We start from the raw sequence: 24,328 nt of genomic DNA on the forward strand, positions 1-24,328 counted from the left end.
CCTGAGCAAAGAGTGGAACCCACAAAACACGAGAGAAGAAAAAACAAAACACGAAATTAACATATTCAGATCTTATCTCTTTCATGTCTAACATCTGGCGCCGACGAAACTCAACACCCACGGCAGACGAAGCTGATGCAAGTAAACCTCTCATCAATCATGCTTAAAATCAATCTACGCTTTTCAATCTCACAAACTAAGAAACAATTTTACCTACATGAATCGGGAAATTAGTGCCCACATTCCCGACATAGAGAAAAAAAGGAGTTGAAGTCCTAACAGTTTTTTCAGTATTAGACTAAACCACAGATTCAAGGCTCAGTTATTTTGAAACCCTAACATTTTAAATCCAAATTTATTATATTTTTCCATGCATTATTTTATTTATATACAAACAACTACCTAAGTAAACACTAACAAGTTTCATCACCCTCAACTTTGAACATATAAGATATAAAAATATCAACATATGACTTCGTCGTTCATTCTTATATCAAACTCATCAACCTATGTAATATCCAAAGTCCCATCAATCACATTATAGACAAAAAACAATAAAATCTCGTAAACAAAACTATACAATACACCTATAATGTAGTCGACTCCGCGCTTGCGCGGAGACTATGCACCTAGTAGTAACTATACTTATCTACCGAATTAGATTGGACAAATGTCCAAAATAGCACCTTTCTAAGTTTATATCACAAAAGTAGCACTCACAAACTAAAATGACCAAAATAACATCTTTCTAAGTTTATATCTTATCCCAAAACCTCATTTCTCAACTCTAAACTCTAAACCCTAAACTCTAAACCCTAAACCCTAAACTCTAAACCCTAAACCCTAAACTCTAAACCCTAAACCCTAAACTCTAAACCCTAAACCCTAAACTCTAAACCCTAAACCCTAAACTCTAAACCCTAAACCCTAAACTCTAAACCCTAAACCCTAAACTCTAAACCCTAAACCCTAAACTCTAAACCCTAAACCCTAAACTCTAAACCCTAAACCCTAAACTCTAAACCCTAAACCCTAAACTCAAAATCCTAAACCCTAAACCCCACCCTTTAACTCTAAACCCTAAGTTTGTGACTTTTGATAAAACATTAAGTGCTATTTTTGTGACTTTTGACTTTGAGTGCTAATTTGAGAACCAAAACTTGATTTATTGCTATTTTTGTCTTTTTCTCGATTAGATTTTAACTTAAGTATTAATCAAAGAATAATAATGTACTTTTATAAATATTTTCTCGTAGAAAATAGAAAATGATTACGGCGAAGAAGAGGAAAGCACCGTCTTCTCTACAAAGTCCTCTCCTCTCTCACCGCCTTTGATTCCTTACTTATAAACCCTTCCTTCCTTCCTTCCCCATCTCTCTAGAAACCCCTTTTTTCCTCATTGCTCACTTTCTCTTATTTCGCCTCGCCAGAGATGGCAGATGACTTGGCGAATCTCTGCCGATTTCTCTTCGACGAGACCGGCCTCACCTCGTCGACGTCATCCTCAGATCTCTTTTCGCAACGCATACGCTCCGATGATTCGATCAAGCGCGGCCTCCGTTACTTCTATCTACTCCTCCGCTCGGGAATCGCTCCGATCGGCGGAGATGATGATGGCTCATCCGTCAAGCTACGGTTTGCGACCTGGTCAGATTCGCAGCTTCAAGCTCTTGTTTCGATATCTCAGGCGATCCTTCTACTATCGCGATCTCTATTAGGTAACTGAATAGTTTTAAATCGAATCGAGATTTACTTGCCAGATTTGTTGATTATACACTTATCTCCCACTTTATGAGCTTTGGTATCTGATTATTTTGTCAAAAATTCGTAGAAATGTTTTTTTTAATTCAGATTAAGAAGTAAACAGTGATGGCCTAACTGTTTTTGTGTGTGTGTGTGTCAGTGGACCAAGTGGAACCTATAGTTCTGGGTGTTATCCAGGAGGTGATGGAGTTCTCTCTCAGCTTCTTGGAGAAGTCCAACTTCACACAAAATGATCTGAAAATGGAGGTTTGTTTATTTTATTTATATAATAATTGTGTTACCAGGATTATTTACTTCAACTTGTGATATAGATTCGTCGTTAAAGGCTTAAAGCTTGATAGTTTCAGTATTGTACCGTAGGAATATAAGTCACACAAACTCATTAGCATGTGTCTTCGTTTAACTTTTCTCATGAGGGGTATAGTGCGTTAAGTAATCTAAATCTCTCCAAATGCTTGTTTTTGAATCAGATTAACATGGAAATGCTTTTGGAGATTGCTTCTTTTGATGGAAGTGAGAAGCAATATGATATATTGCCACCTGTCTCTCCTGGTGAAGCTGCAGAACTGTGGTCAATGTTTTCTCCCGAGAATGATAATTTGGAATTACATAGCCTTGTGAAATGTACTTTTCAAGGTAATGCTTGTTGCTGCCAATCCACTCAGTAATGTATTGTTATATTACTTCAAATTGATCTGATGATCTTAATACCTTTTGACCTATCAATCAGGGGGCAGGTGCTCAACTGAAGAGAAGCCAGTTGACCGGCTTCTTATTTCGCTGATGTCTGAATGCATTGAATCTGATGTCCAGACTCATTCAGTAAGCAAACCCTCTTTTCAGCAAGACTACGGCAACCTGAATCCCCTGACTCGACACCTGGCTGTTGTTCACCTTGGCTGTGTTTGTCGTCTTATTATGGTCTGCAAAGAGCTTGTTCAACTGCCAAGTGTGTTAGATGAGAAGATCATTGATCATGCTTTCCTTGATAAGTTGTCCTTCTGCTTAAGAATTCTGAAGCTGCTTGGAAGACTTTCCAAAGATGTTCAAAGTATAGAAAACGACGGGACCTTGTTACAAGCTGTAGCTACATTCACAGATGCTTTGCCTAAGCTGTTTAGGGTTTTCTCCGACTTCACTACTCACACTTCTACAGAGGGTAGTATTGAGAGTCTTTCTCTAGCGCTGGTGGAAGGGTTTCTTAATCTTGTCCAACTCATCTTTGGCAAGAGTAGTCTATTTCAAAATGTCCAGGCATGTGTATCAGCTTCTATTGTGAACAATCTAGATGCCTCAGTGTGGAGATATGATGTGTCCTCTTGTAATTTGATGCCTCCGATTGCTTACTTCCCTCGGTCTGTCATGTACACATTGAGACTCGTTCAAGATCTGAATAGACAAACATACCATATCCAAGATCTGAGGGTTTTAGAGTCAGAAGTCGGCTGTGAAAATGCCAATTCCCCTGCTGATTCTGTTTATTTCCATCTGCGCCAGGAAAAGATCCCGTTGCTCAGAGGCTTCACGGTCGAGGATATAGTGAGAGTGATATTTCCTTCCTCAAGTCAGTGGGTGGACAACTTGTTTCATCTTGTTTACTTCCTTCACCTTGAAGGAGTAAAATTACGACCAAAAGTGGAGAGAGCATATTCTAGTTTGAGATCCAACAGTTTTGCTGAAGTTGAAAGCCAAATTTCTCATGATGATGAAGCCCTGTTTGGAAACTTGTTCTCTGAGGATCGCCGCTCTCTGTGTTCCATAGAACCAAACGATCATCCACCCGTTGCTGTCAGCAGCAATTTACCACTGCAAGCTGTAAAGGAACTGTTGAACTTTCTTAGAGTGTGCATTTTCTGTAAAGAATGGGTTCCTAGCATATACGAAGATGGATGCAAAAAGCTTGATACATGTCACATTGATATCCTGCTCAATATACTAGGCAGCAGTTTTGAAGACAAGGCCTCTGATGGTGGTGGTTGCATGCTTCAAGATGAAGGAAAACCTGGACATGTTGCCTTTGAGCTGTTACTCAATTTCTTAAGAGGTCGTGCTCTGTCTGATTCTCTTGAGTCCTACCTTTTTCAGAAAATCCTTGCTGTTGAAAATGGTGAGTTCGAGTATAACGATAAGACTCTGGCACTTTTGGCTCACACTCTCCTTTGTAGGCCGGGATTGGCTGGGGCACAGTTGAGAGCCAAAGCTTATGGTGGTTTCGTTAGTTTTATTGCCGACAGAGCAAGAGTAATATGTGCTGAAGGTTCGAGTGTCAAGGAGTTGAACTCGTGTCTTCCCTCTGCTTTCCATATTGAGATTCTTCTTATGGCTTTCCATTTATCAGATGAATCAGAGAAGGCCAATTTCTCAAATCTTATTGCCTCGTGTCTGCATAAAGTTGATACTCCGTCAGGAATATGTGATGGTCCTCAGTTGTCCTCTTGGGCGATGCTGATATCTAGGTTGTTAGTGCTGTTGCACCATATGTTGTTGCATCCAAACACTTGTCCAACATCATTAATGCTAGATCTGAGGTCTAAACTGAGGGAAGTTCGTAGCTCTGGCAGTAATTTACATGTAACCGTTGATCATCTGTCTTCTTGGGCGTCTCTTGTTGCAAGGGGAATAACTGATTCATGGGCTGAAGAGGAGTCAGTCAACCATCTGATGAGTCAAATGATCGACTTTTCCCCACATCCTCCTACATTTCAGATTGATGTGTCTGCTGCCAAAACCCTAAACCTGGATTACAGAGATCTGTCTGCAAGTTTGTCCCGGATATTGGGGTTGTGGAAGGGGAAAAAGGCTGGAAAAGTGGAAGACCTGATAGTGGAAAGATACATTTTCATACTTTCTTGGGATATTGCTCGTGTTAACTGTTCATTGGATAGTCAGCCTTCGTTGCATATCAATTACCAGAATGTGGACATATGTAGCACTGTGGATATGATCTACACCAGTCATTTGCTTGTAGGCGACTCCAACATCGTTGGTAAGAATATGAAGTTCAGAGACATTCTGATTGGTGTTTTAAATCAGCTCCATGCTGCACCTGAGAAGGCGGTTGAGGATTTGGGTTGGGATTTTATTCGTGAAGGATCTTGGCTCTCTCTTCTGTTATATTTCATCAATGGTGGCGTCTGGGGTTATTGCAAGAAAAATTCATGTTCAGAAATCGATCCCTTCTGGAGGGAGTGCACATCTATCGACGCTAAATATATTGCTACTGCCGAAGGCGTACTCTCCTGCTTGATGGAAACTGGTGACTTTACAGAATTGCTGAAAATGCTTTCATCGTTGGCTAGCAAATATCTACAAGTGTATAGGAAAGCTTTCCTTGCAACTTTCAGTACTTGGAATCACCATGGCCACAGTTTGCCGTCTCTGCTACTTCTCAAGCATACTCTATTTGGTAAAAGTCTCCAAGCTGAATACGCGAAGATTGGTGACAATTCCCTTCATCTTCAGTGCATTTCTTATCTGTCGAAACTGGATGCTCTGGGTGATGGAAGAGGTTCGGGTGTTTTATGGAAAGTCTTTTGGGAATTTATGGTACATGGTTTTCCCACTAGTCTTCAAACTTCCAGTGCGATTCTTCTGTCAAGTATTCTAAGCATAAGGTGTATTGTGCTGACAATAGATGGTTTGCTCAAGCTGCGCAAGTCAAAGGAAAATTTTGGGGCAGATTCTCATGTACTTCAACAGATATTTAACTCGATCATGGCTATTAAGTTTGATCAGGTATTCCAAAGCTTTCATGACAAATGTGAGGATATCAATCAAAATATATGTGCCATGTTGGAGATTCCAGATTTTACGGAGTTGTTCCTGATGAAAGACATGGAGGGGTTTGTAAGAGATATCAATGCTGAGAAGATAGATAAAAGCAATGTGCTTGAAGGGGTGATCACCCAGATTGTAGATGTTATGGACAGCCTAAGCAAGGATTCTTCGAAATCTGATATATTCAAATTTTATCTTGGTGTGGATTCAGTCTCTGAGCATACCATGGAATTCTATCGGTTGCAACGCGGAGATCTGTCTGTTTTTATCGACTCACTGGACTACTGTTCTTCGGAACTGGTAAACGTAAAAGTACTCAACTTCCTTGTTGATCTTTTGTCTGTAGCTATATCCCCCGATATCAGGAGAAGAATACAGCAAAAATTTATTGACATGGATTTAACAACTCTGTCTGGGTGGCTGGAGCGAACACTGTTGGGTTCCGTCGTTGAGGAAAATGATGGTAAAAAGACTGCAAAAGGAAATTCTCTTCCTCTCAGAGAGGCAGCAATGAATTTTGTGAATTGTCTTGTGTCATCTGCTAACGACCTACAGACCACAGAGTTACAGAATCATTTATTCGAGGCCATCCTGATCTCCCTTGAGACAGCATTTATCTCATTTGATAGCCACATGGCTATGTCATATTTTCATTTTGTTCTTCAACTAGCAAAGGAAGACAGCCTGATGAAAATGGTCTTAAAGAGAACCATAATGCTAATGGAGAAGCTTTCTGCCGATGAGAAGTTGCTTCCTGGTTTAAAGTTTCTTTTTGGCGTGATAGGCAGCTTGTTGAGTAACCGTTCTCCAAGCCCCGGAACGAGTTCCTGTGGAAAGTCCTTGGCGAGCAATAAAAATACTGCAACTGGTCCTTTGATCCCAAAACTTGCAGGAACAGCAAAAAAATCTGAAACATTGGCTCTCCCCCTGGATCAGGAAGGAAGCTCAATTTCACTTGAATGTGATGTCACTTCTGTTGATGAAGATGAAGATGATGGAACATCTGATGGTGAAGTGGCCAGCTTAGACAAGGAAGATGAAGAAGATGCCAACAGTGAGAGGTACCTTGCCTCAAAAGTCTGCACTTTCACTTCCAGTGGCAGTAATTTCATGGAGCAACACTGGTATTTTTGTTACACCTGCGACCTTACTGTGTCCAAAGGTTGCTGTTCTGTTTGCGCAAAAGTTTGCCACCGGGGTCACCGTGTTGTCTATTCACGATCAAGTCGGTTTTTCTGTGACTGTGGAGCCGGAGGTGTAAGGGGAAGCAGCTGCCAGTGCTTGAAGCCGCGGAAATTCAGTGGCATTGGTAGCGCTCCAGCTCTTGGTACAAATAATTTGCAGTCCTTTTTACCCTTGTCTGAGGATGTAGAACAGCTTGCAGAAAGCGATTCCGATGTGGACGAAGATACTTTCGAGGAGGAAAATAACGTCGTGTTATCTATCCCTAAGGAAACTCAATATAAGATGTCACTGCTACTAGAAGAGCTCGGCATAGAGGACAGAGTGCTGGAGCTTTTCTCTTCTTTGCTTCCGTCTATCACTAGCAAAAGAGACTCTGGTCTTCCGAGAGATAAGCAAGTCAGTCTCGGGAAAGACAAGGTTCTTTCATTTGATACAGATCTTTTGCAGTTGAAAAAAGCATATAAAAGTGGATCACTTGACTTGAAAATAAAGGCTGACTATGCTAACTCGAAGGACCTTAAATCTCTTTTAGCCAGTGGCTCCCTTGCCAAGTCTCTTCTGAGTGTTAGTATGCGGGGTCGCCTCGCAGTTGGAGAAGGTGATAAAGTTGCTATATTTGATGTTGGGCAGCTAATAGGACAAGCCACACCTGCAACGATAAATGCAGACAAGGCCAATGTTAAACCACTTTCCAGGAATATTGTTCGTTTTGAGATTGTGCATCTTTCTTTCAACTCAGTTGTGGAGAATTATCTTGCTGTCGCAGGCCTTGAAGACTGCCAGATACTTACTTTGAATCATCGAGGTGAAGTCATCGACAGGCTTGCTGTTGAGCTTGCCTTGCATGGTGCATACATCAGGCGTATAGACTGGGTTCCTGGTTCACAGGTTCAGTTAATGGTCGTTACAAACAAATTCGTGAAGATTTATGATTTATCCCAGGATATCATCAGTCCAACACAGTACTTCACCTTGCCAGATGACATGATTGTGGATGCTACCCTCTTTGTTGCTCATCGTGGGAGGGTTTTTCTTCTTGTTCTTTCAGAGCAGGGAAATTTGTACAGGTTTGAACTATCTCTGGGAGGAAATGCAGGCGCAACACCACTTAAGGAAATCGTTCAGATTTTAGGAAAGGATGTTGCCGGAAAGGGTTCATCTGTCTATTTCTCTCCGACATATCGACTGCTTTTTATATCCTATCATGATGGAAGTTCCTTTGTGGGTCGGCTCAGCTCAAACGCAACATCCGTAACTGAAACATCTGCAATGTTTGAGGAGGACTCAGATGGTAAACAGAGTGTGGCTGGACTGCATCGTTGGAAGGAGTTGTTGGGTGGTAGTGGATTATTTATTTGCTTCTCCACCGTGAAATCAAATGCTGCCTTGGCTGTGTCCCTAAGGGGTGATGGGGTATGTGCACAGAATCTACGTCATCCGACAGGATCTTCGTCCCCTATGGTCGGAATAACTGCATACAAACCTTTGTCAAAAGACAATGTTCACTGTCTTGTTCTGCATGATGATGGCAGCCTTCAGATTTATTCCCTTGTTCGGAATGGAGTTGATCCTGACTCCAATTTCTCAGCTGAAAAGGTTAAAAGGTTGGGTTCTAAGATTCTTAACAACAAAACCTTCGCTGGTGAAAAGCCGGAGTTTCCCCTGGATTTCTTTGAGAAGGCATTTTGCATTACAGCAGATGTGAGACTCGGTAGTGATGCTATCAGAAATGGTGATTCCGAGGGAGCGAAACAAAGCTTGGGATCTGACGATGGTTTTATTGAGAGCCCCAGTCCCATGGGCTTTAAGGTATGGTTGGCTTTCCCAAGTTATTTTTTTTTTGTATGATAAGTTAATCTGTGTATTATGTTTAGTCATTACTCTTACGAGTATTGTGACCGGATCCCTAAGGCATCTTAGTTAGTTAATTTTCTTCTCTTTTTCAGATATCAGTCTCCAATCCAAACCCTGACATTGTTATGGTTGGCATCCGGGTGCATGTGGGTACTACATCAGCAAGCTCTATACCTTCAGAAGTGACCATTTTTCAGAGATCGATTAAGATGGATGAGGGCATGAGGTGCTGGTATGACATTCCATTTACAGTGGCTGAGTCACTTCTAGCTGATGAAGATATTGTAATCTCAGTGGGGCCGACTACTAGTGGGACTGCATTGCCCAGAATAGACTCACTTGAAGTATATGGTCGTGCTAAAGATGAATTTGGCTGGAAAGAGAAAATGGATGCTGTGATAGATATGGAAGCTCGTGTGCTTGGTCATGGTCTGCTTCTTCCAGGCTCTAGTAAAAAGAAAGCGTTGACACGGTCTGCTTCTATTGAGGAGCAAGTTATCGCAGATGGTCTCAAACTCCTATCAATCTATTATTCAGTTTGTAGGCCACGGCAAGAAGTGGAGCTTAGTGAACTTAAATGCAAACAGCTACTGGAGACAATTTTCGAAAGTGATAGGGAAATTCTGTTACAAACTGCAGCTTGCCGTGTTTTGCAGTCTATCTTTCCAAAAAAGGAGATATACTATCAGGTAATGCCTCTACCAAATTCGGCTTTGCATGTTCAGTTGTGCAGATAAGCTTTAAATATGTATGTTGTCTTTGACATTGATTTATCTGTTGGTATAGGTCAAAGACACCATGCGACTTCTTGGAGTGGTCAAGGTCACCTCTATTCTTTCTTCAAGGTTGGGCATTTCTGGTACTGGAGGGTCGATTGTTGAAGAGTTCAGTGCTCAGATGCGGGCGGTGTCTAAAATAGCTTTGACCCGTAAATCCAATTTCTCCGTCTTTCTGGAGATGAATGGTATATGCCTTTCTGTTACTGTTTACTGTCTATCTATTTGCATGTGTAGTTCAAACACAATTTTGTTTCGTTTATCCTTTGTATAAGGTGATAGTAGCGACATTTATCTTAAAATTGTCATCTTCATTTCGCTTTGTTTAAATGAAATATTTTTGTTTTGTAGGTTCTGAAGTAGTGGATAATCTGATGCAAGTGCTATGGGGAATTTTAGATACGGAGCCACTTGATACACCAACTATGAACAATATCGTGATGTCCTCCGTTGAACTAATCTATAGCTATGCTGAGTGTTTGGCATCTCAAGGAAAGGATACCGGGGTTCATTCTGTAGCTCCTGCTGTTCAGTTACTGAAAGCACTTATATTATCTCCTAATGAGTCTGTGCAAACATCCAGCAGGTGTGTTCTTTATGTTTAATTGTATTCTGTTTCTTAGATATGAACCAGTCTGCTAACTAATTTTTTTTACAGCTTAGCCATATCATCAAGGTTACTTCAGGTTCCTTTCCCAAAGCAAACGATGTTGACAACAGATGAATTGGTAGACAATGTTACAACTCCTCCGGTACCTAGCAGAACAGCCGGTGGAAATACACATGTCATGATTGAAGAGGACTCTATAACTTCATCTGTTCAATACTGCTGTGATGGCTGCTCCACTGTCCCTATACTGAGAAGGAGGTGGCATTGCACCGTGTGTCCAGATTTTGATTTATGTGAGGCATGCCATGAAGTGTTAGATGCAGATCGTCTGCCACCACCACATACTCGAGATCATCCCATGACAGCAATTCCAATTGATGTGGAATCACTTGGTGCTGATACCAATGAAATTCAGTTCTCCGCAGATGAAGGTATTACTGATTTGTTGCCAGCGATAACCAGTAGTGTCCCACAAGCGTCAGCTCCTTCAATCCATGTCTTGGAACCTGGTGAATCTGCTGAGTTTTCGGCCCCAGTGACCGATCCCGTTTCTATCTCAGCTTCTATGCGGGCTGTTAATTCGTTAATTCTCTCCGAGTTTCTTCAAGAGTTGAGTGGATGGATGGATACAGCATCCGGTGTTCAAGCTATACCTATCATGCAATTGTTCTACAGATTATCATCTGCCATTGGTGGAGCCTTCATGGATAGCTCAAAGCCCGAAGAAATAAGCTTGGAAAAGTTAGTTAAATGGCTTTTGGCTGAAATCAACCTAAGCAAGCCGTTTGATGCGTCAACTCGCTCTTCCTTTGGGGAAATTGTGATTCTTGTGTTTATGTTTTTCACCTTGATGCTTCGGAGTTGGCACCAACCTGGCAGTGATGGTAGTACGTCCAGGGCAGGTGGAAGCACAGATGTACATGATCGGAGGAGTGTCCAGAGCTCCACTGTGGTTACTTCTCAGTCTTCATTAGATGTTCAAGTGAGAGATGACTTTACGTCTCAGCTACTTCGAGCTTGTAGTTGCCTCAGGAGCCAAGAGTTTGTTAATTATCTAATGAACATTCTTCAGCAGCTAGTGCATGTTTTTAAGTCCCGTACTGCCAATGTTGAAGCACGTGGATCAAGCTCTGGTTGTGGGGCCATGCTTACAGTAAGAAGAGATTTACCTGCGGGTAACTATTCCCCCTTCTTTTCGGATTCATATGCAAAAGCCCATCGAGCAGATTTATTTGTGGACTATCACAGGCTGCTACTTGAGAATGTGTTTCGCTTAGTTTATACCTTGGTTAGACCTGAAAAGCAAGAGAAAATGGGGGAAAAGGAAAAGGTTTACAGGAATGCTTCTTCTAAAGATTTAAAGTTGGACGGTTTCCAGGATGCTCTGTGCAGCTATATCAATAACCCTCATACGGCTTTTGTTAGGAGATATGCTAGAAGGCTGTTTTTGCATCTTTGTGGAAGCAAAACTCAGTACTACAGTGTCCGAGATTCATGGCAGTTTTCCAATGAAGTGAAGAACCTATACAAGCATGTTGAAAAGTCTGGAGGTTTTGAAAACAATGTTTCGTATGAAAGGAGTGTAAAGATTGTGAAGTCGCTTTCTACAATTGCTGAAGTTGCTTTAGCGCGCCCTCGGAACTGGCAAAAATACTGTCTCAGGCATGGAGATTTTCTGTCTTTCTTACTGAATGGCGTATTCCATTTTGCGGAAGAGTCTGTTATCCAGACACTTAAACTCCTCAATTTAGCCTTTTATCAAGGAAAAGATGTGAGCGGCTCAGTGCAGAAAGCTGAAGCAAGTGATGTATTGACAGGCTCAAACCGATCTGGACCCCAGTCCGTGGATTCAAAAAAGAAGAAAAAAGGTGAAGATGCGCATGATTCTGGTTTGGACAAATCATACGTGGATATGGAAGGGGTGGTAGATATCTTCAGTGCCAAGGGCGGAGATCTCTTGAAGCAGTTTATTGATTTCTTTCTGCTGGAATGGAATTCAAGTTCTGTTCGCACTGAAGCAAAATCTGTTATCTATGGCTTGTGGCATCATGGAAGACAATCGTTCAAAGAAATTCTGTTAGCAGCTCTTTTGCAGAAGGTTAGAGACTTGCCAGTGTATGGTCAGAATATTGTTGAGTACACAGAACTTGTCTGCTTGTTGCTCGGCAAGGCTCCAGAAAGCAACTCAAAGCAAGCAATAAACGAGCTTGTGGATCGTTGCCTTAACCCTGAAGTGATAAGGTGCATTTTTGAGACGCTGCATTCTCAGAACGAACTCATTGCCAATCATCCAAACTCCCGTATATACAACACTCTGAGCAATCTTGTGGAATTTGACGGTTATTATCTTGAGAGCGAACCCTGCGTTGCCTGCAGTTCGCCCGATGTGCCATATAGCAAAATGAAGCTTGAAAGTTTGAAATCTGAGACAAAGTTTACCGATAACCGCATCATTGTGAAATGTACTGGGAGTTATACGATACAGTCTGTGACCATGAATGTTAATGATGCACGGAAGTCAAAGTCGGTGAAGGTCCTAAACCTGTATTACAACAATCGCCCGGTCTCGGATTTGTCAGAGCTTAAAAACAACTGGTCACTGTGGAAGCGTGCCAAGAGTTGCCATTTGTCCTTTAACCAAACTGAACTGAAGGTGGAGTTTCCCATTCCTATTACGGCTTGTAACTTCATGATCGAGTTGGATTCCTTCTATGAGAATCTTCAGGCGTTATCTCTTGAACCATTGCAATGCCCTCGATGCAGTCGACCGGTTACTGATAAGCATGGTATCTGCAGCAACTGTCATGAGAATGCTTATCAGTGCAGGCAATGCCGCAACATCAACTACGAAAATTTGGATTCTTTCCTGTGCAACGAGTGTGGTTATAGCAAGTATGGGAGGTTTGAGTTCAACTTCATGGCAAAACCGAGCTTCATATTTGATAATATGGAAAATGACGAAGATATGAAGAGGGGATTGGCTGCTATAGAGTCTGAGTCTGAAAACGCTCACAGGAGATATCAGCAACTCTTAGGCTTCAAGAAGCCGCTTCTGAAGATAGTATCAAGCATTGGTGAAACTGAAATGGATTCACAGCACAAGGACACTGTCCAGCAAATGATGGCATCTTTGCCTGGTCCCTCATGCAACAAGATAAACCGCAAAGTCGCACTTTTGGGTGTACTGTATGGTGAGAAGTGCAAAGCTGCTTTTGATTCTGTCAGCAAAAGTGTACAAACACTGCAGGGACTTCGCAGAGTTCTGATGAATTACCTCCATCAGAAAAATTCGAACTTTTCATCTGGTGCTTCAAGATGTGTGGTTTCAAAGACCCCAAACAATTGTTACGGTTGTGCCACTACATTTGTCACTCAATGTCTCGAGATTCTTCAAATGCTGTCGAAGCATCCAAGATCTAGGAAACAACTTGTTGCAGCTGGTATCTTGTCCGAGTTGTTTGAAAACAATATTCACCAAGGTCCGAAAACAGCCCGTGCTCAAGCTAGGGCAGCTCTAGGAACTTTCTCGGAAGGTGATCTGAATGCAGTGAGTGAGTTAAATAATCTGGTACAGAAGAAAATAATGTACTGCCTTGAACACCATCGTTCCATGGACATTGCGCTCGCCACTCGTGAGGAGATGTTGTTGCTTTCAGAAGTATGCTCTCTCACTGATGAATTCTGGGAGTCAAGACTGCGCCTTGTTTTTCAGCTATTATTTTCTTCCATTAAATTGGGTGCTAAACATCCTGCTATATCAGAGCACATAATTCTTCCTTGCCTAAAGATCATTTCTGTGGCGTGTACACCTCCAAAACCAGATACGACAGAGAAAGAAACAATGATAGGAAAAACTGCTCCCACAGTGCAAGAAAAGGATGAGAAAGCTCCCGGCATCTCAAAGTCTTCGTCAGAAACCGAAGATAATAACTCGGATGTATCTCAGAAGACGCTAGATATTCAGCTTGTGAGTTATTTGGAATGGGAGAAGGGGGCATCATATCTCGACTTTGTGAGGAGGCAATACAAAGCCTCTCAGTCAATTAGAGGTGCTAGCCAAAAGTCTAGAACCCACAGATCAGATTTCTTGGCACTTAAATATGCACTTAGGTGGAAGCGACGCACTAGCAGGGCATCTAAAGGTGGTTTACAGGCGCTTGAGCTCGGGTCTTGGGTCACAGAGCTAATTCTTAGTGCATGTTCTCAATCTATTAGATCAGAGATGTGCACGCTGGTTAGTTTACTCTCTGCCCAAAGCTCACCTAGGCGCTACAGGCTGATCAATTTGCTGATAGGGTTGCTTCCCGCTACGCTTGCAGCTGGTGAAAGCAGCGCCGAATACTTTGATCTGCTCTTTAAAATGATCGAGACCCAAGATTCACTTCTATTTTTAACCGTTCGGGGTTGTCTGACAACTATCTGTAAATTGATCTCCCAAGAGGTAGGAAACATTGAATCTCTAGAAAGAAGCCTTCAGATAGACATTTCACAGGGATTTACCCTCCATAAGCTCTTAGAACTCCTTGGAAAGTTCTTAGAGGTTCCAAATATTCGATCCAGGTAATTTTCTCATCCTTAAATCTATTGATCTTACATCCACTTCTTCATACATGTCTAATGTTACGATTCTGGCAGATTCATGAGAGACAATTTGCTGTCACATGTTCTGGAGGCCCTCATTGTCATCCGTGGCTTGATAGTGCAAAAGACGAAGCTTATAAATGACTGTAACGGACTCCTGAAAGATCTTCTCGACGGTCTTCTGCTTGAAAGCAGTGAAAATAAACGACAATTCATCCGTGCATGTGTTTCTGGACTACAAACCCATGCGGTAGAGAAGAAAGGACGTACCTGTTTGGTAAGAAGAAATATTATTCTGACCACTATCATTTTCGAAATTTTATGATTCTTTGTGGAGATGTTCACTACTTTACAACATGGGGATCTTATATTCTTCTTTTAAGACTTCTGGATGAGAGTATTTTTATATACACGTAGTCTGACTTAGGAGTATGTCGCACAGCCTATGTAGCTATGGTTTCAAATTTCGTTTCCTAGAAACGATCTTCGCATTCATCACTTGTAGTTATCGAAGCTTTATTTCATGATTAACGTATATCTTTGACCGGTCATCTGACATTTCAATGGTATCTGCAGTTTATTCTTGAGCAGCTTTGTAATTTGATCTGCCCATCGAAACCCGAGGCTGTGTATATGCTGATCTTGAACAAGTCACACACGCAAGAGGAGTTTATCCGGGGTTCAATGACGAAAAGTCCATATTCAAGTGCTGATATTGGCCCACTGATGCGGGATGTTAAAAACAAGATTTGTCAGCAGTTGGACCTGTTAGGTCTATTGGAAGATGACTATGGCATGGAGTTGCTTGTAGCAGGAAACATTATTTCACTAGACCTGAGTGTAGCACAAGTTTATGAGCTGGTTTGGAAGAAATCAAATCAGTCTTCTACTTCCCTGACAAACTCGGCACTTTTAGCTTCAAATGCAGCTCCCAGCAGGGATTGTCCTCCCATGACTGTGACATACAGACTTCAGGTTCGTGACTTTTGGGTTTGGGTTTTACTCGCCTTTACTTACTGTTTAGGCCCCGGAAAAATCTAGTGATTCCGTGTTTTTGTTTAATATGAAAGCGCTGAAAAAGTCATTGCTCTGATTGTTTGGTTAAATATTGACAGGGGCTAGATGGTGAAGCTACTGAACCTATGATCAAGGAATTGGAAGAAGATAGAGAAGAATCACAAGATCCAGAGATTGAGTTTGCAATAGCAAGTGCAGTTCGGGAATATGGTGGTCTGGAAATTTTACTTGATATGATCAAGGTAAGATTCTTATATCATAAAAGGAAATGACATTTTTCCTCTCATTGTAATCACACGCTGGGTAGACCTTATTGTCTTAGTGCAGTTTTGGATACAGGGTAGAGGTGCTCAAAACAAGAATATTTTATACGAAAAAAGTGGCTTTTTCGAAGATTCATGTAGTATAATCCGAAGAAACTGGTTGAGTTCGCTAATTTAATTTACATTGCTGACTTTGCAGAGTTTACGAGATGACTTCAAATCCAACGAAGAAGAGATGGTTGCAGTTCTTGATCTCCTAAACCACTGCTGCAAGATTAGAGAGAACAGGCGAGCTTTGCTCAGGCTAGGAGCTTTAAGCTTACTTCTTGAAACAGCTAGGAGGGCATTTTCTGTGGATGCTATGGAGCCAGCTGAAGGCATTCTCTTAATTGTCGAGAGTTTGACTCTTGAAGCAAACGAAAGTGACAGCGTCAGCGCTGCACAAAGTTCTTTGACTGCCAGTAACGAGGAAACTGGAACTTGGGAACAGGCCAAGAAAATAGTGCTTATGTTCTTAGAAAGGCTAAGCCATCCTTCGGGGCTTAAGAAGTCAAACAAACAGCAAAGAAACACGGAGATGGTTGCTAGAATCTTGCCTTACTTAACATACGGTGAGCCAGCAGCGATGGAAGCACTCATAGAGCACTTCAACCCTTATCTGCAAAACTGGGCCGAATTTGATCAACTTGAGCAACGTCATGAAGAGAATCCCAAAGACGAGAGCATTACTCAGGAAGCGGTGAAGCAGAGATTTACTGTTGAGAATTTTGTTAGAGTGTCAGAATCTCTGAAGACAAGTTCATGTGGAGAGAGGTTAAAGGACATTGTTTTGGAGAAAGGCATCATAGCTGCTGCTGTCAAACACATCAAAGAAATATTCTCTGTCACAAAACAGGCTGGATACAAATCTAGCCCAGAATGGCTTGCGGCTCTTAAACTCCCTTCGGTGCCTCTTATTTTGTCAATGCTAAGAGGATTGTCGATGGGGCATTTGCCAACCCAGACCTGCATAGACGAGGGAGGAATTCTACCCTTACTTCATGCCTTAGAAGGAGTCGCTGGAGAAAACGAGATTGGTGCAAGAGCTGAGAATTTGCTAGACACTCTCGCTGATAAAGAAGGAAAAGGAGATGGATTTCTTGGAGAGAAAGTTTGTGCATTACGAGATGCTACCAAAAATGAGATGAGACGCCGTGCACTAAAAAAGAGACAGGAGCTCCTAAAGGTAAATTTCTCTCGCAAAGATTGTAGTGGTCTTGTGACAATGTTAACCTAGTTTCTCACTTGTAAACAGGGCCTTGGAATGCATCAAGAGGTATCTTCTGATGGTGGTGAAAGGATTGTGGTTTCTCAACCAATTCTCGAAGGTTTTGAGGATGTGGAGGAAGAAGGTGATGGATTAGCTTGCATGGTGTGCAGAGAAGGCTACAAACTCAGACCTACTGATTTATTAGGAGTGTACTCTTACAGCAAACGGGTGAATCTTGGTGTTGGCACTTCCGGAAGTGCACGTGGCGAATGCGTTTATACTACCGTGAGCTACTTCAACATCATTCATTTCCAGTGTCATCAAGAGGCAAAAAGAGCCGATGCTGCTCTTAAAAACCCGAAGAAAGAATGGGAAGGAGCTATGCTACGTAACAATGAATCTCTTTGCAACTCTCTCTTCCCTGTCAAAGGTCCCTTGGTTCCTTTAGCTCAGTACCTACGCTACGTTGACCAGTACTGGGATAATCTCAATGCTCTTGGTCGAGCCGACGGAAGCAGACTCCGCCTATTGACATATGACATAGTCCTGGTAAGTTAAAAAATCGATTTTAAAACAATTCTTTTAGTTCGTCACTGTCTGATATGCTAACCATTTGTTTCCTCGCTTAGATGTTGGCTCGGTTTGCAACGGGAGCTTCTTTTAGCGCGGATTGCAGAGGTGGAGGAAGAGATAGCAATTCACGTTTCTTGCCTTTCATGTTTCAAATGGCCCGTCATCTTCTCGACCAAGGAGGTCCCTCGCAACGCACCAACATGGCTAAATCCGTTTCATCATACATATCATCATCGACATCTACAGCAACAGCGCCGTCATCGGACTCACGGCCTATAACTCCTGGATCTCAGCTATCATCAACTGGAACGGAGGAAACCGTTCAGTTCATGATGGTAAACTCGCTTCTGTCGGAATCGTATGAATCATGGCTCCAACACCGTCGTGTCTTTCTCCAGCGCGGGATTTACCATACCTTCATGCAACACGCTCACGGTCGGGCAGCCTCTCGTGCTGCGGAATCATCCAGTGCAGGAGGCAAAAGCCAAGACGCGGAAACCTTAACCGGCGATGAACTTCTCTCTATCGTCAAGCCAATGCTGGTCTACACCGGTATGATAGAACAGCTTCAACAGTTCTTTAAACCAAAGAAACCAGCTCAGGTCGAACCAAACAAGAAAGAAGGTACGTCAAGTGGGGTAGAGCTGGAACCGTGGGAGATTGTAATGAAAGAGAAGTTGTTGAATGTGAAAGATATGGTTGGTTTCTCAAAAGAATTGATCTCTTGGCTCGACGACATCAACTCTGCAACTGATCTACAAGAAGCTTTTGATATCGTCGGCGTTCTAGCTGATGTTTTGTCCGGAGGAGTTTCTCAGTGCGATGAGTTTGTGAGATCAGCGATAGTTGCTGGAAATGGGAAAGGCTGAAAAAAGTTTGGTTTTGTCGAGAACGACGAAGAGAGCTCTGATCTGTGTATTTATATTTGGTTGTGTGTCTCTTGTTTCTGATACTGTGTGATTGAGTTGTTGTGTACTTTAGAGAATGTTCGTTCTTGTAAAACATCGAGACACTTGTTTTCTTTTGCTATTAATGCAGAGCACACGTATTTCGCTTGTTGTTTAACCTCGCAGACATAAGAAGAAACAAAAATTGGTTACCTCTCACCAGACTTTGGTTTAGTTAAGATTGTAGTGTTTAATTCGGTCGGAGCAATCTATCTATTCGTAGGATTCCGACTCTGAAGCCCAATCTAAATACTTGTGTCAATTTTGGGCTTTGTTAAAATCTATTTATTTTTCTGTGCATCTGCATGCACAACGTGGGCAATTGCTATAGAATTCAGCTGAATTAAATAGGCCCAAAATTAACAATTTTATGAATACTTATGGGTTGTGTTCCTTTTGATGTTGTATACTTATGGTTGCACAATAAGTCATTAACAATCAATAATTGTATATCGTTATACGTCATATAATGAATGATAATAGAGAAAATGTGGTTATGTGTATATGTGTGTGGACCGTGACGTTTCTATAATTGTAGCTTGAGAAGATAGTAAAATACAAACGAAGCAAGCAACTCTCTTGGTCACGGGCATTTTGTCCTTTAACTCTATTTTGATGAATTTTCTCAATTTTCATATTAACTATGTTAAGGTCTAATTTATATATCTATTATTTTTTCCACAGTAGAAATTCTGGTGAAACGTATATTATAAAACATAGCTCACGTGAAGTAAAACTATTTGGAGTTTGCTGAATTTTATCCATAATCCATATATATGCATGAATGGAAGGATTCGGGTAAGATGTATCTAGTTGTAATTAGAATGAAAACTGATAGCTTATAGTGACAATGTAGGTTAGTATTTTGTGGAACCTACGTTTTTGAGATTTGAAAACATTCAGAATTAATTATTTAAGAATATCAAAAGACAATCATAAATATGAGCAAAAATATAAGCAAACTATATACTATGGTTTAAGTAACTTGGTGGTCACTCATGAGAATAACGAATCAATATACAACAATTTATAGATTCTTAAGATTATCAAGAATAAATGAAGAAATATTATTTTATCGTCTATGTACATGTACTTAAGTTAGGCATTAGAAGAAAAAAAAGATAGGCAGAATACTTCAATCGTTTCATTAAGAAAAGACTTGTTGTTTCACTCAAAAAAAAAAAAAAAAAGACTTGTTGATCGATGAGGTTAATTTATGAAGAAAAAAATTGTTACTTAATATCTTAATAAATACTCCTACTACTAAAATACAAATCATGGATTTGGTGATTAGAATATAATTAACTAATTGATTTGAAGGTTGACTCTCTTCAACCAATACACTTACATATCAGTGTATCAACCATGCAACGTACACGTAAAGTTGAATTCAGGTCATGAATGCCCTTAGTCATTAAACATCTTTAAATCATATTTTCCGTCAATGCATTGTTAATTAATATTATGATTCCAACTGCAGCTCATATATTCATGCATAATACAACTGTTATAATGCTAACTACAATATAAAATTTTGAATTCTTTGTTCAGAAGTAAACAAAATATTTTTAGAAAGGGAAAGAAATATTGAGATGACACCCATGTTTATACTCCGCCTGTTTAGAGTCATTCTAACATTTTTTTTTTGTTACACAAAAAAAATGTCACTTTACAATTTCAATGCAAATTATATTTACTTTCAACCGAAAATTGCATTGATTTTATAAATAATTTTATTTATCTCAAATACTATTGGTCAGAGATGTGTAATTAATAACAATTTACATATATTTCACTAACTTTTTTAGTCTGTGCGAAAAATGTGACACTTGTTTAGAAACTTACGGAGTATTCTTTATTCGTATCATATAAAACATAAACTTATAAGACAAAGATTAACTCAGCGAAGTATCTTATCGTTGATATATATAGATAATTTACTTACCATAATCTGTACAATTAGTTGGCTAAAAAGGAAACGAATGCAACTTGAAGATTTTTGTTTCCTTCATAGATTATATGATGAAGAAGCTATATGATATTTAACAATGGCTTCAACTGTTAACACAGAACGGTCACAAACAAACAAAAAGACTACCGACAAAATAAAAGATATCAAAAAGACAAATTATCTTTTGCCACATTCTTGTCTCAATCTTCCTCTTCTTTCCTCCCAATCTCTTTGACTAGCTTCGGTTCAGTTTCCGGTGATCACCAACCGGATCTGGTTCAAGAAAGAATCTCGTCGACAATATCAACAAGCATTCTCTCTCAAGCAACTCTGTCTCCTCCTTTTCTTCAGTTTTGATTGCTGCTTTACTTACTTTTAGCTCCAAGGATGGCCATTGCATTAGTTTCCTTGTAATTTGGAGAGTTTTCTCATAGAACTTGAGATCTGTTTTTGGTTGGTGAGATTGTTAATGCGTTGAGAATTGTCGGTTCATAAACTCAGAGATTATGAGAATGCGGTCGTGTTAATCCGGAAATTGTGGTTGACTTGAGTGAGAGAGATTCTTGATTTTTTCGAGGAGTAATAATAATAAATGTTTCCCCTGGTTTTGCGTGGTGATGATTACACTTACCTTGACTTAATGATCTGATTAGTCTTCTTATAGAGACTTAAAGCGTGGAATCTATTTGATGAACCACCTCTTAGAGATGAAGGTTAAGTTTCTAGGAGAAACCAAGATTGACAAGTTCAAGAACTCCTTGGTTTCCAGGTCTCGTATGAGCCTATGGATGATTCGGGTTATGACCATATTGCTGATATGGAGTTGTTTTGTTCATTTGGTTGCTTTGGGTGGGATGTGGGGACCAAGGTTGCTGAAAGGCTGGCCTTGTTGGCTCAGCCACCATGAGTTCCCAATGGCTGCACAAGAAATGGCTTCTCTTCCAATGAAAATAGCCCTCCCTCCTAAAAGTAAGCATGTTTTCTTTCTGGTTACTTATACCAATGTTTATACCTTTGTGTACTCTTTGTTTTCACTCAGGGATATATCAGAACAATGGTTATCTTATGGTTTCTTGCAATGGAGGACTCAACCAAATGCGAGCTGCGGTAAACATCAGAACTAATCTGTTTGCTTTGTCAAAGGATCCTTATCAAAAATGAATTTACATTTCTTAATACTTAGATATGACTTTTGAACTCTGCTTTCTTTTTTTCAGATATGTGATATGGTCACTATTGCAAGGTACATGAATGTCACACTTATTGTCCCAGAGCTTGACAAGGCCTCTTTCTGGAATGATCCTAGGTTATCATTTCCATCCATTTCACTCAGAGCTTCTTTCTGAATTACTTATTTTTCATAATTGATAACCTCTCTTAAAGTTATTGATCGGATTCTCATGTTGACAGTGAATTCAAAGACATATTTGATGTGGACCACTTCATAACTTGTTTGAGAGATGAGGTTCGTATACTCAAAGCGGTTCCTCCAAGGCTTAGGAGAAGGGTCGAGCTCGGTGTGTACCACACCATGCCTCCTGTTAGCTGGTCTAACATGTCCTACTACCAAGACCAGGTTCTTTCCTCGGTCACACTAGGAGTTCAATAATATAAATTTTATATGATTAGTCTTCTACAGTGTTCAAAAAATCATTAGGCGGTAGTTAGGCGTCTTAGAGAGAATTATGGTCCAACATGTTCGATTTTTTGAACTACTAGACCGATTTTTTAAAAATTAAAACAAATGTTTCGTTCAAACCCGGTTTGACCGGTTCTTAGAACACTTGTCTTCTATATACCCAAGTGGTTTCTTTCTCATAGCTTCTTGTACTTGATCCTTTGGAAACAGATTCTTCCGTTGGTGAAGAAGCACAAGGTCTTACAACTGAACAAAACAGATACTCGACTTGCCAATAACGAACTTCCTGTCGAGGTTCAGAAGCTGAGATGCAGAGTAAATTTCAACGGGCTTAGGTTCACTCCAAAGATTGAGGAACTAGGTAGAAGAGTAGTCAAGATTCTGAGGGAGAAAGGTCCCTTTCTGGTTCTCCATCTCAGATACGAAATGGACATGTTGGCATTCTCTGGTTGCTCTCACGGTTGCAACCGCTACGAAGAGGAAGAGCTCACAAGAATGAGGTTAGCCAAGACCATCTCAAGAATTGTATCATCTCATCTTGATCTTGATGTAATCATTATTTTTTCATTGCTTAGATATGCTTATCCATGGTGGAAAGAGAAAGTAATAAACTCCGAGTTGAAGAGGAAAGAAGGTCTTTGCCCATTAACTCCGGAAGAAACAGCTCTTACACTATCCGCATTGGGCATTGACCGTAACGTTCAGATTTACATAGCGGCTGGAGAGATATACGGTGGTAGAAGACGGTTAAAGGCTTTAACAGATGTTTTTCCAAATGTGGTTAGTATCAAAAAAGTCTGAAAGGTTCACTCAATAGTGTCAGTACGTAACTGATGATGATCTTTGATGATGAAACCAGGTCAGGAAAGAAACTCTGCTGGATTCGTCTGATCTGAGTTTCTGTCAGAACCGTTCTTCTCAAATGGCTGCTCTTGATTATCTCATCGCTCTAGAAAGTGATATATTCGTTCCTACTTATTATGGGAACATGGCCAAAGTTGTGGAAGGTCATCGCAGGTGAATCATTATCAATTTATCACTGTTGTACTCTAAAGAAAATATAATGTTTCTTTTATCAATGACTAATATATGCACTTAATTCCTCATCCTCAGGTTCTTGGGGTTCAAGAAAACGATTGAGCTAAAGAGGAAGTTCTTGGTTGATCTAATAGATGAATACTATGAAGGACTGTTGAGCTGGGAAGTGTTTTCGACCAGGCTGAAGGCCTCTCACGGTACAAGAATGGGAGGTCCCAAGAAGCGGCTTGTGATTCCGAGTAAACCTAAAGAAGAAAACTACTTCTATGCTAATCCATATGAATGTCTTCAGCTATTACGTGAGAGTAATGGCACTTCACTTAAAGAAACAATGTGATCTGATCCACACCATTGTCGATGGAGATCTTGGAGCCGAGATCTTTGGATTGTATATCAATCTGGAAGATGGGGTTTAAAAGGTGACCAATCACCCCCAATGAGACGTTATTTGAGGTTCTTTGGTGTACAGCGACTTTCTGAAGAGCTATCAATGTTTTGAGGGAAGTGTAAGAAAATAAATGCTTTACCCACAAGATAGTATGATATGTAGAAGTCATCTCATTATGCATTTTACAAACAAATGTTACAGTTTCTATTATAATATATGAGCCTTTTTTAGCAACAAATGTTACAGTTTCTATTCTAGTATCATATGTAGAAGTCCCCTCATTATGCATTTTACAAAAAAAATGTTACAGTCTCTATTCTAATATATGAGCCTTCTAATATATGAGCTAAAGTAAGGGAATACATAGTTTGAAGCAAAATAAAAGGGTAACAAAACATTATTTTTAAAAAGCATATATTTTTATATATACATATATAGGCCTGGTTAACGTTGTCTTCTCACATAATGAACTTCTAATTAAGTTTCTTAAACTACTTAAATGACCATCAATTATGGATTGGGCTCCTTTTCCTTCCTTTCATACGTGAAGAATAATCGCCTCTCATTAGATTATCGATCTCTTTTGCTGAATCTGTTGACGGTAACCTTTTGTTGATCTTTTCTTTGTTCCAGACTCGATAGGTTTTGAACTTTTTAACTGCCAGAAAACATATATGATTATATATAAGGAAACATGCTTATATGAATCTTCCTCA

At 40.4% G+C, this 24,328-nt stretch overlaps 2 protein-coding genes across 2 annotated transcripts; both read left to right on the forward strand.

The window, feature by feature from the left end:
• The first annotated feature begins 1,282 nt into the window (after nt 1-1,282).
• LOC106292487 (auxin transport protein BIG) lies at nt 1,283-18,708 on the forward strand. Its single transcript, XM_013728085.1, has 14 exons — nt 1,283-1,718; nt 1,904-2,010; nt 2,235-2,400; nt 2,495-8,535; nt 8,673-9,269; nt 9,367-9,544; nt 9,708-9,942; nt 10,015-14,526; nt 14,602-14,824; nt 15,124-15,522; nt 15,663-15,806; nt 16,027-17,052; nt 17,122-17,625; nt 17,706-18,708. The coding sequence occupies exons 1-14, from the start codon at nt 1,433-1,435 to the stop codon at nt 18,516-18,518; spliced, it is 15,231 nt and encodes a 5,076-aa protein (XP_013583539.1). The 5' UTR covers nt 1,283-1,432; the 3' UTR covers nt 18,519-18,708.
• Nucleotides 18,709-21,236: 2,528 nt separating this feature from the next.
• LOC106292437 (uncharacterized protein At1g04910) lies at nt 21,237-23,952 on the forward strand. The gene is made up of 8 exons (XM_013728023.1): nt 21,237-21,516; nt 21,587-21,654; nt 21,765-21,853; nt 21,958-22,123; nt 22,397-22,686; nt 22,762-22,966; nt 23,046-23,203; nt 23,300-23,952. Exons 1-8 carry the CDS (start codon nt 21,237-21,239, stop codon nt 23,559-23,561), a joined length of 1,518 nt encoding a protein of 505 aa, XP_013583477.1. The 3' UTR covers nt 23,562-23,952.
• Nucleotides 23,953-24,328: the final 376 nt, after the last annotated feature.

This window comes from Brassica oleracea, chromosome C5 (assembly GCF_000695525.1).
Source record: "Brassica oleracea var. oleracea cultivar TO1000 chromosome C5, BOL, whole genome shotgun sequence".
Taxonomy (NCBI): Eukaryota; Viridiplantae; Streptophyta; class Magnoliopsida; order Brassicales; family Brassicaceae; genus Brassica; species Brassica oleracea.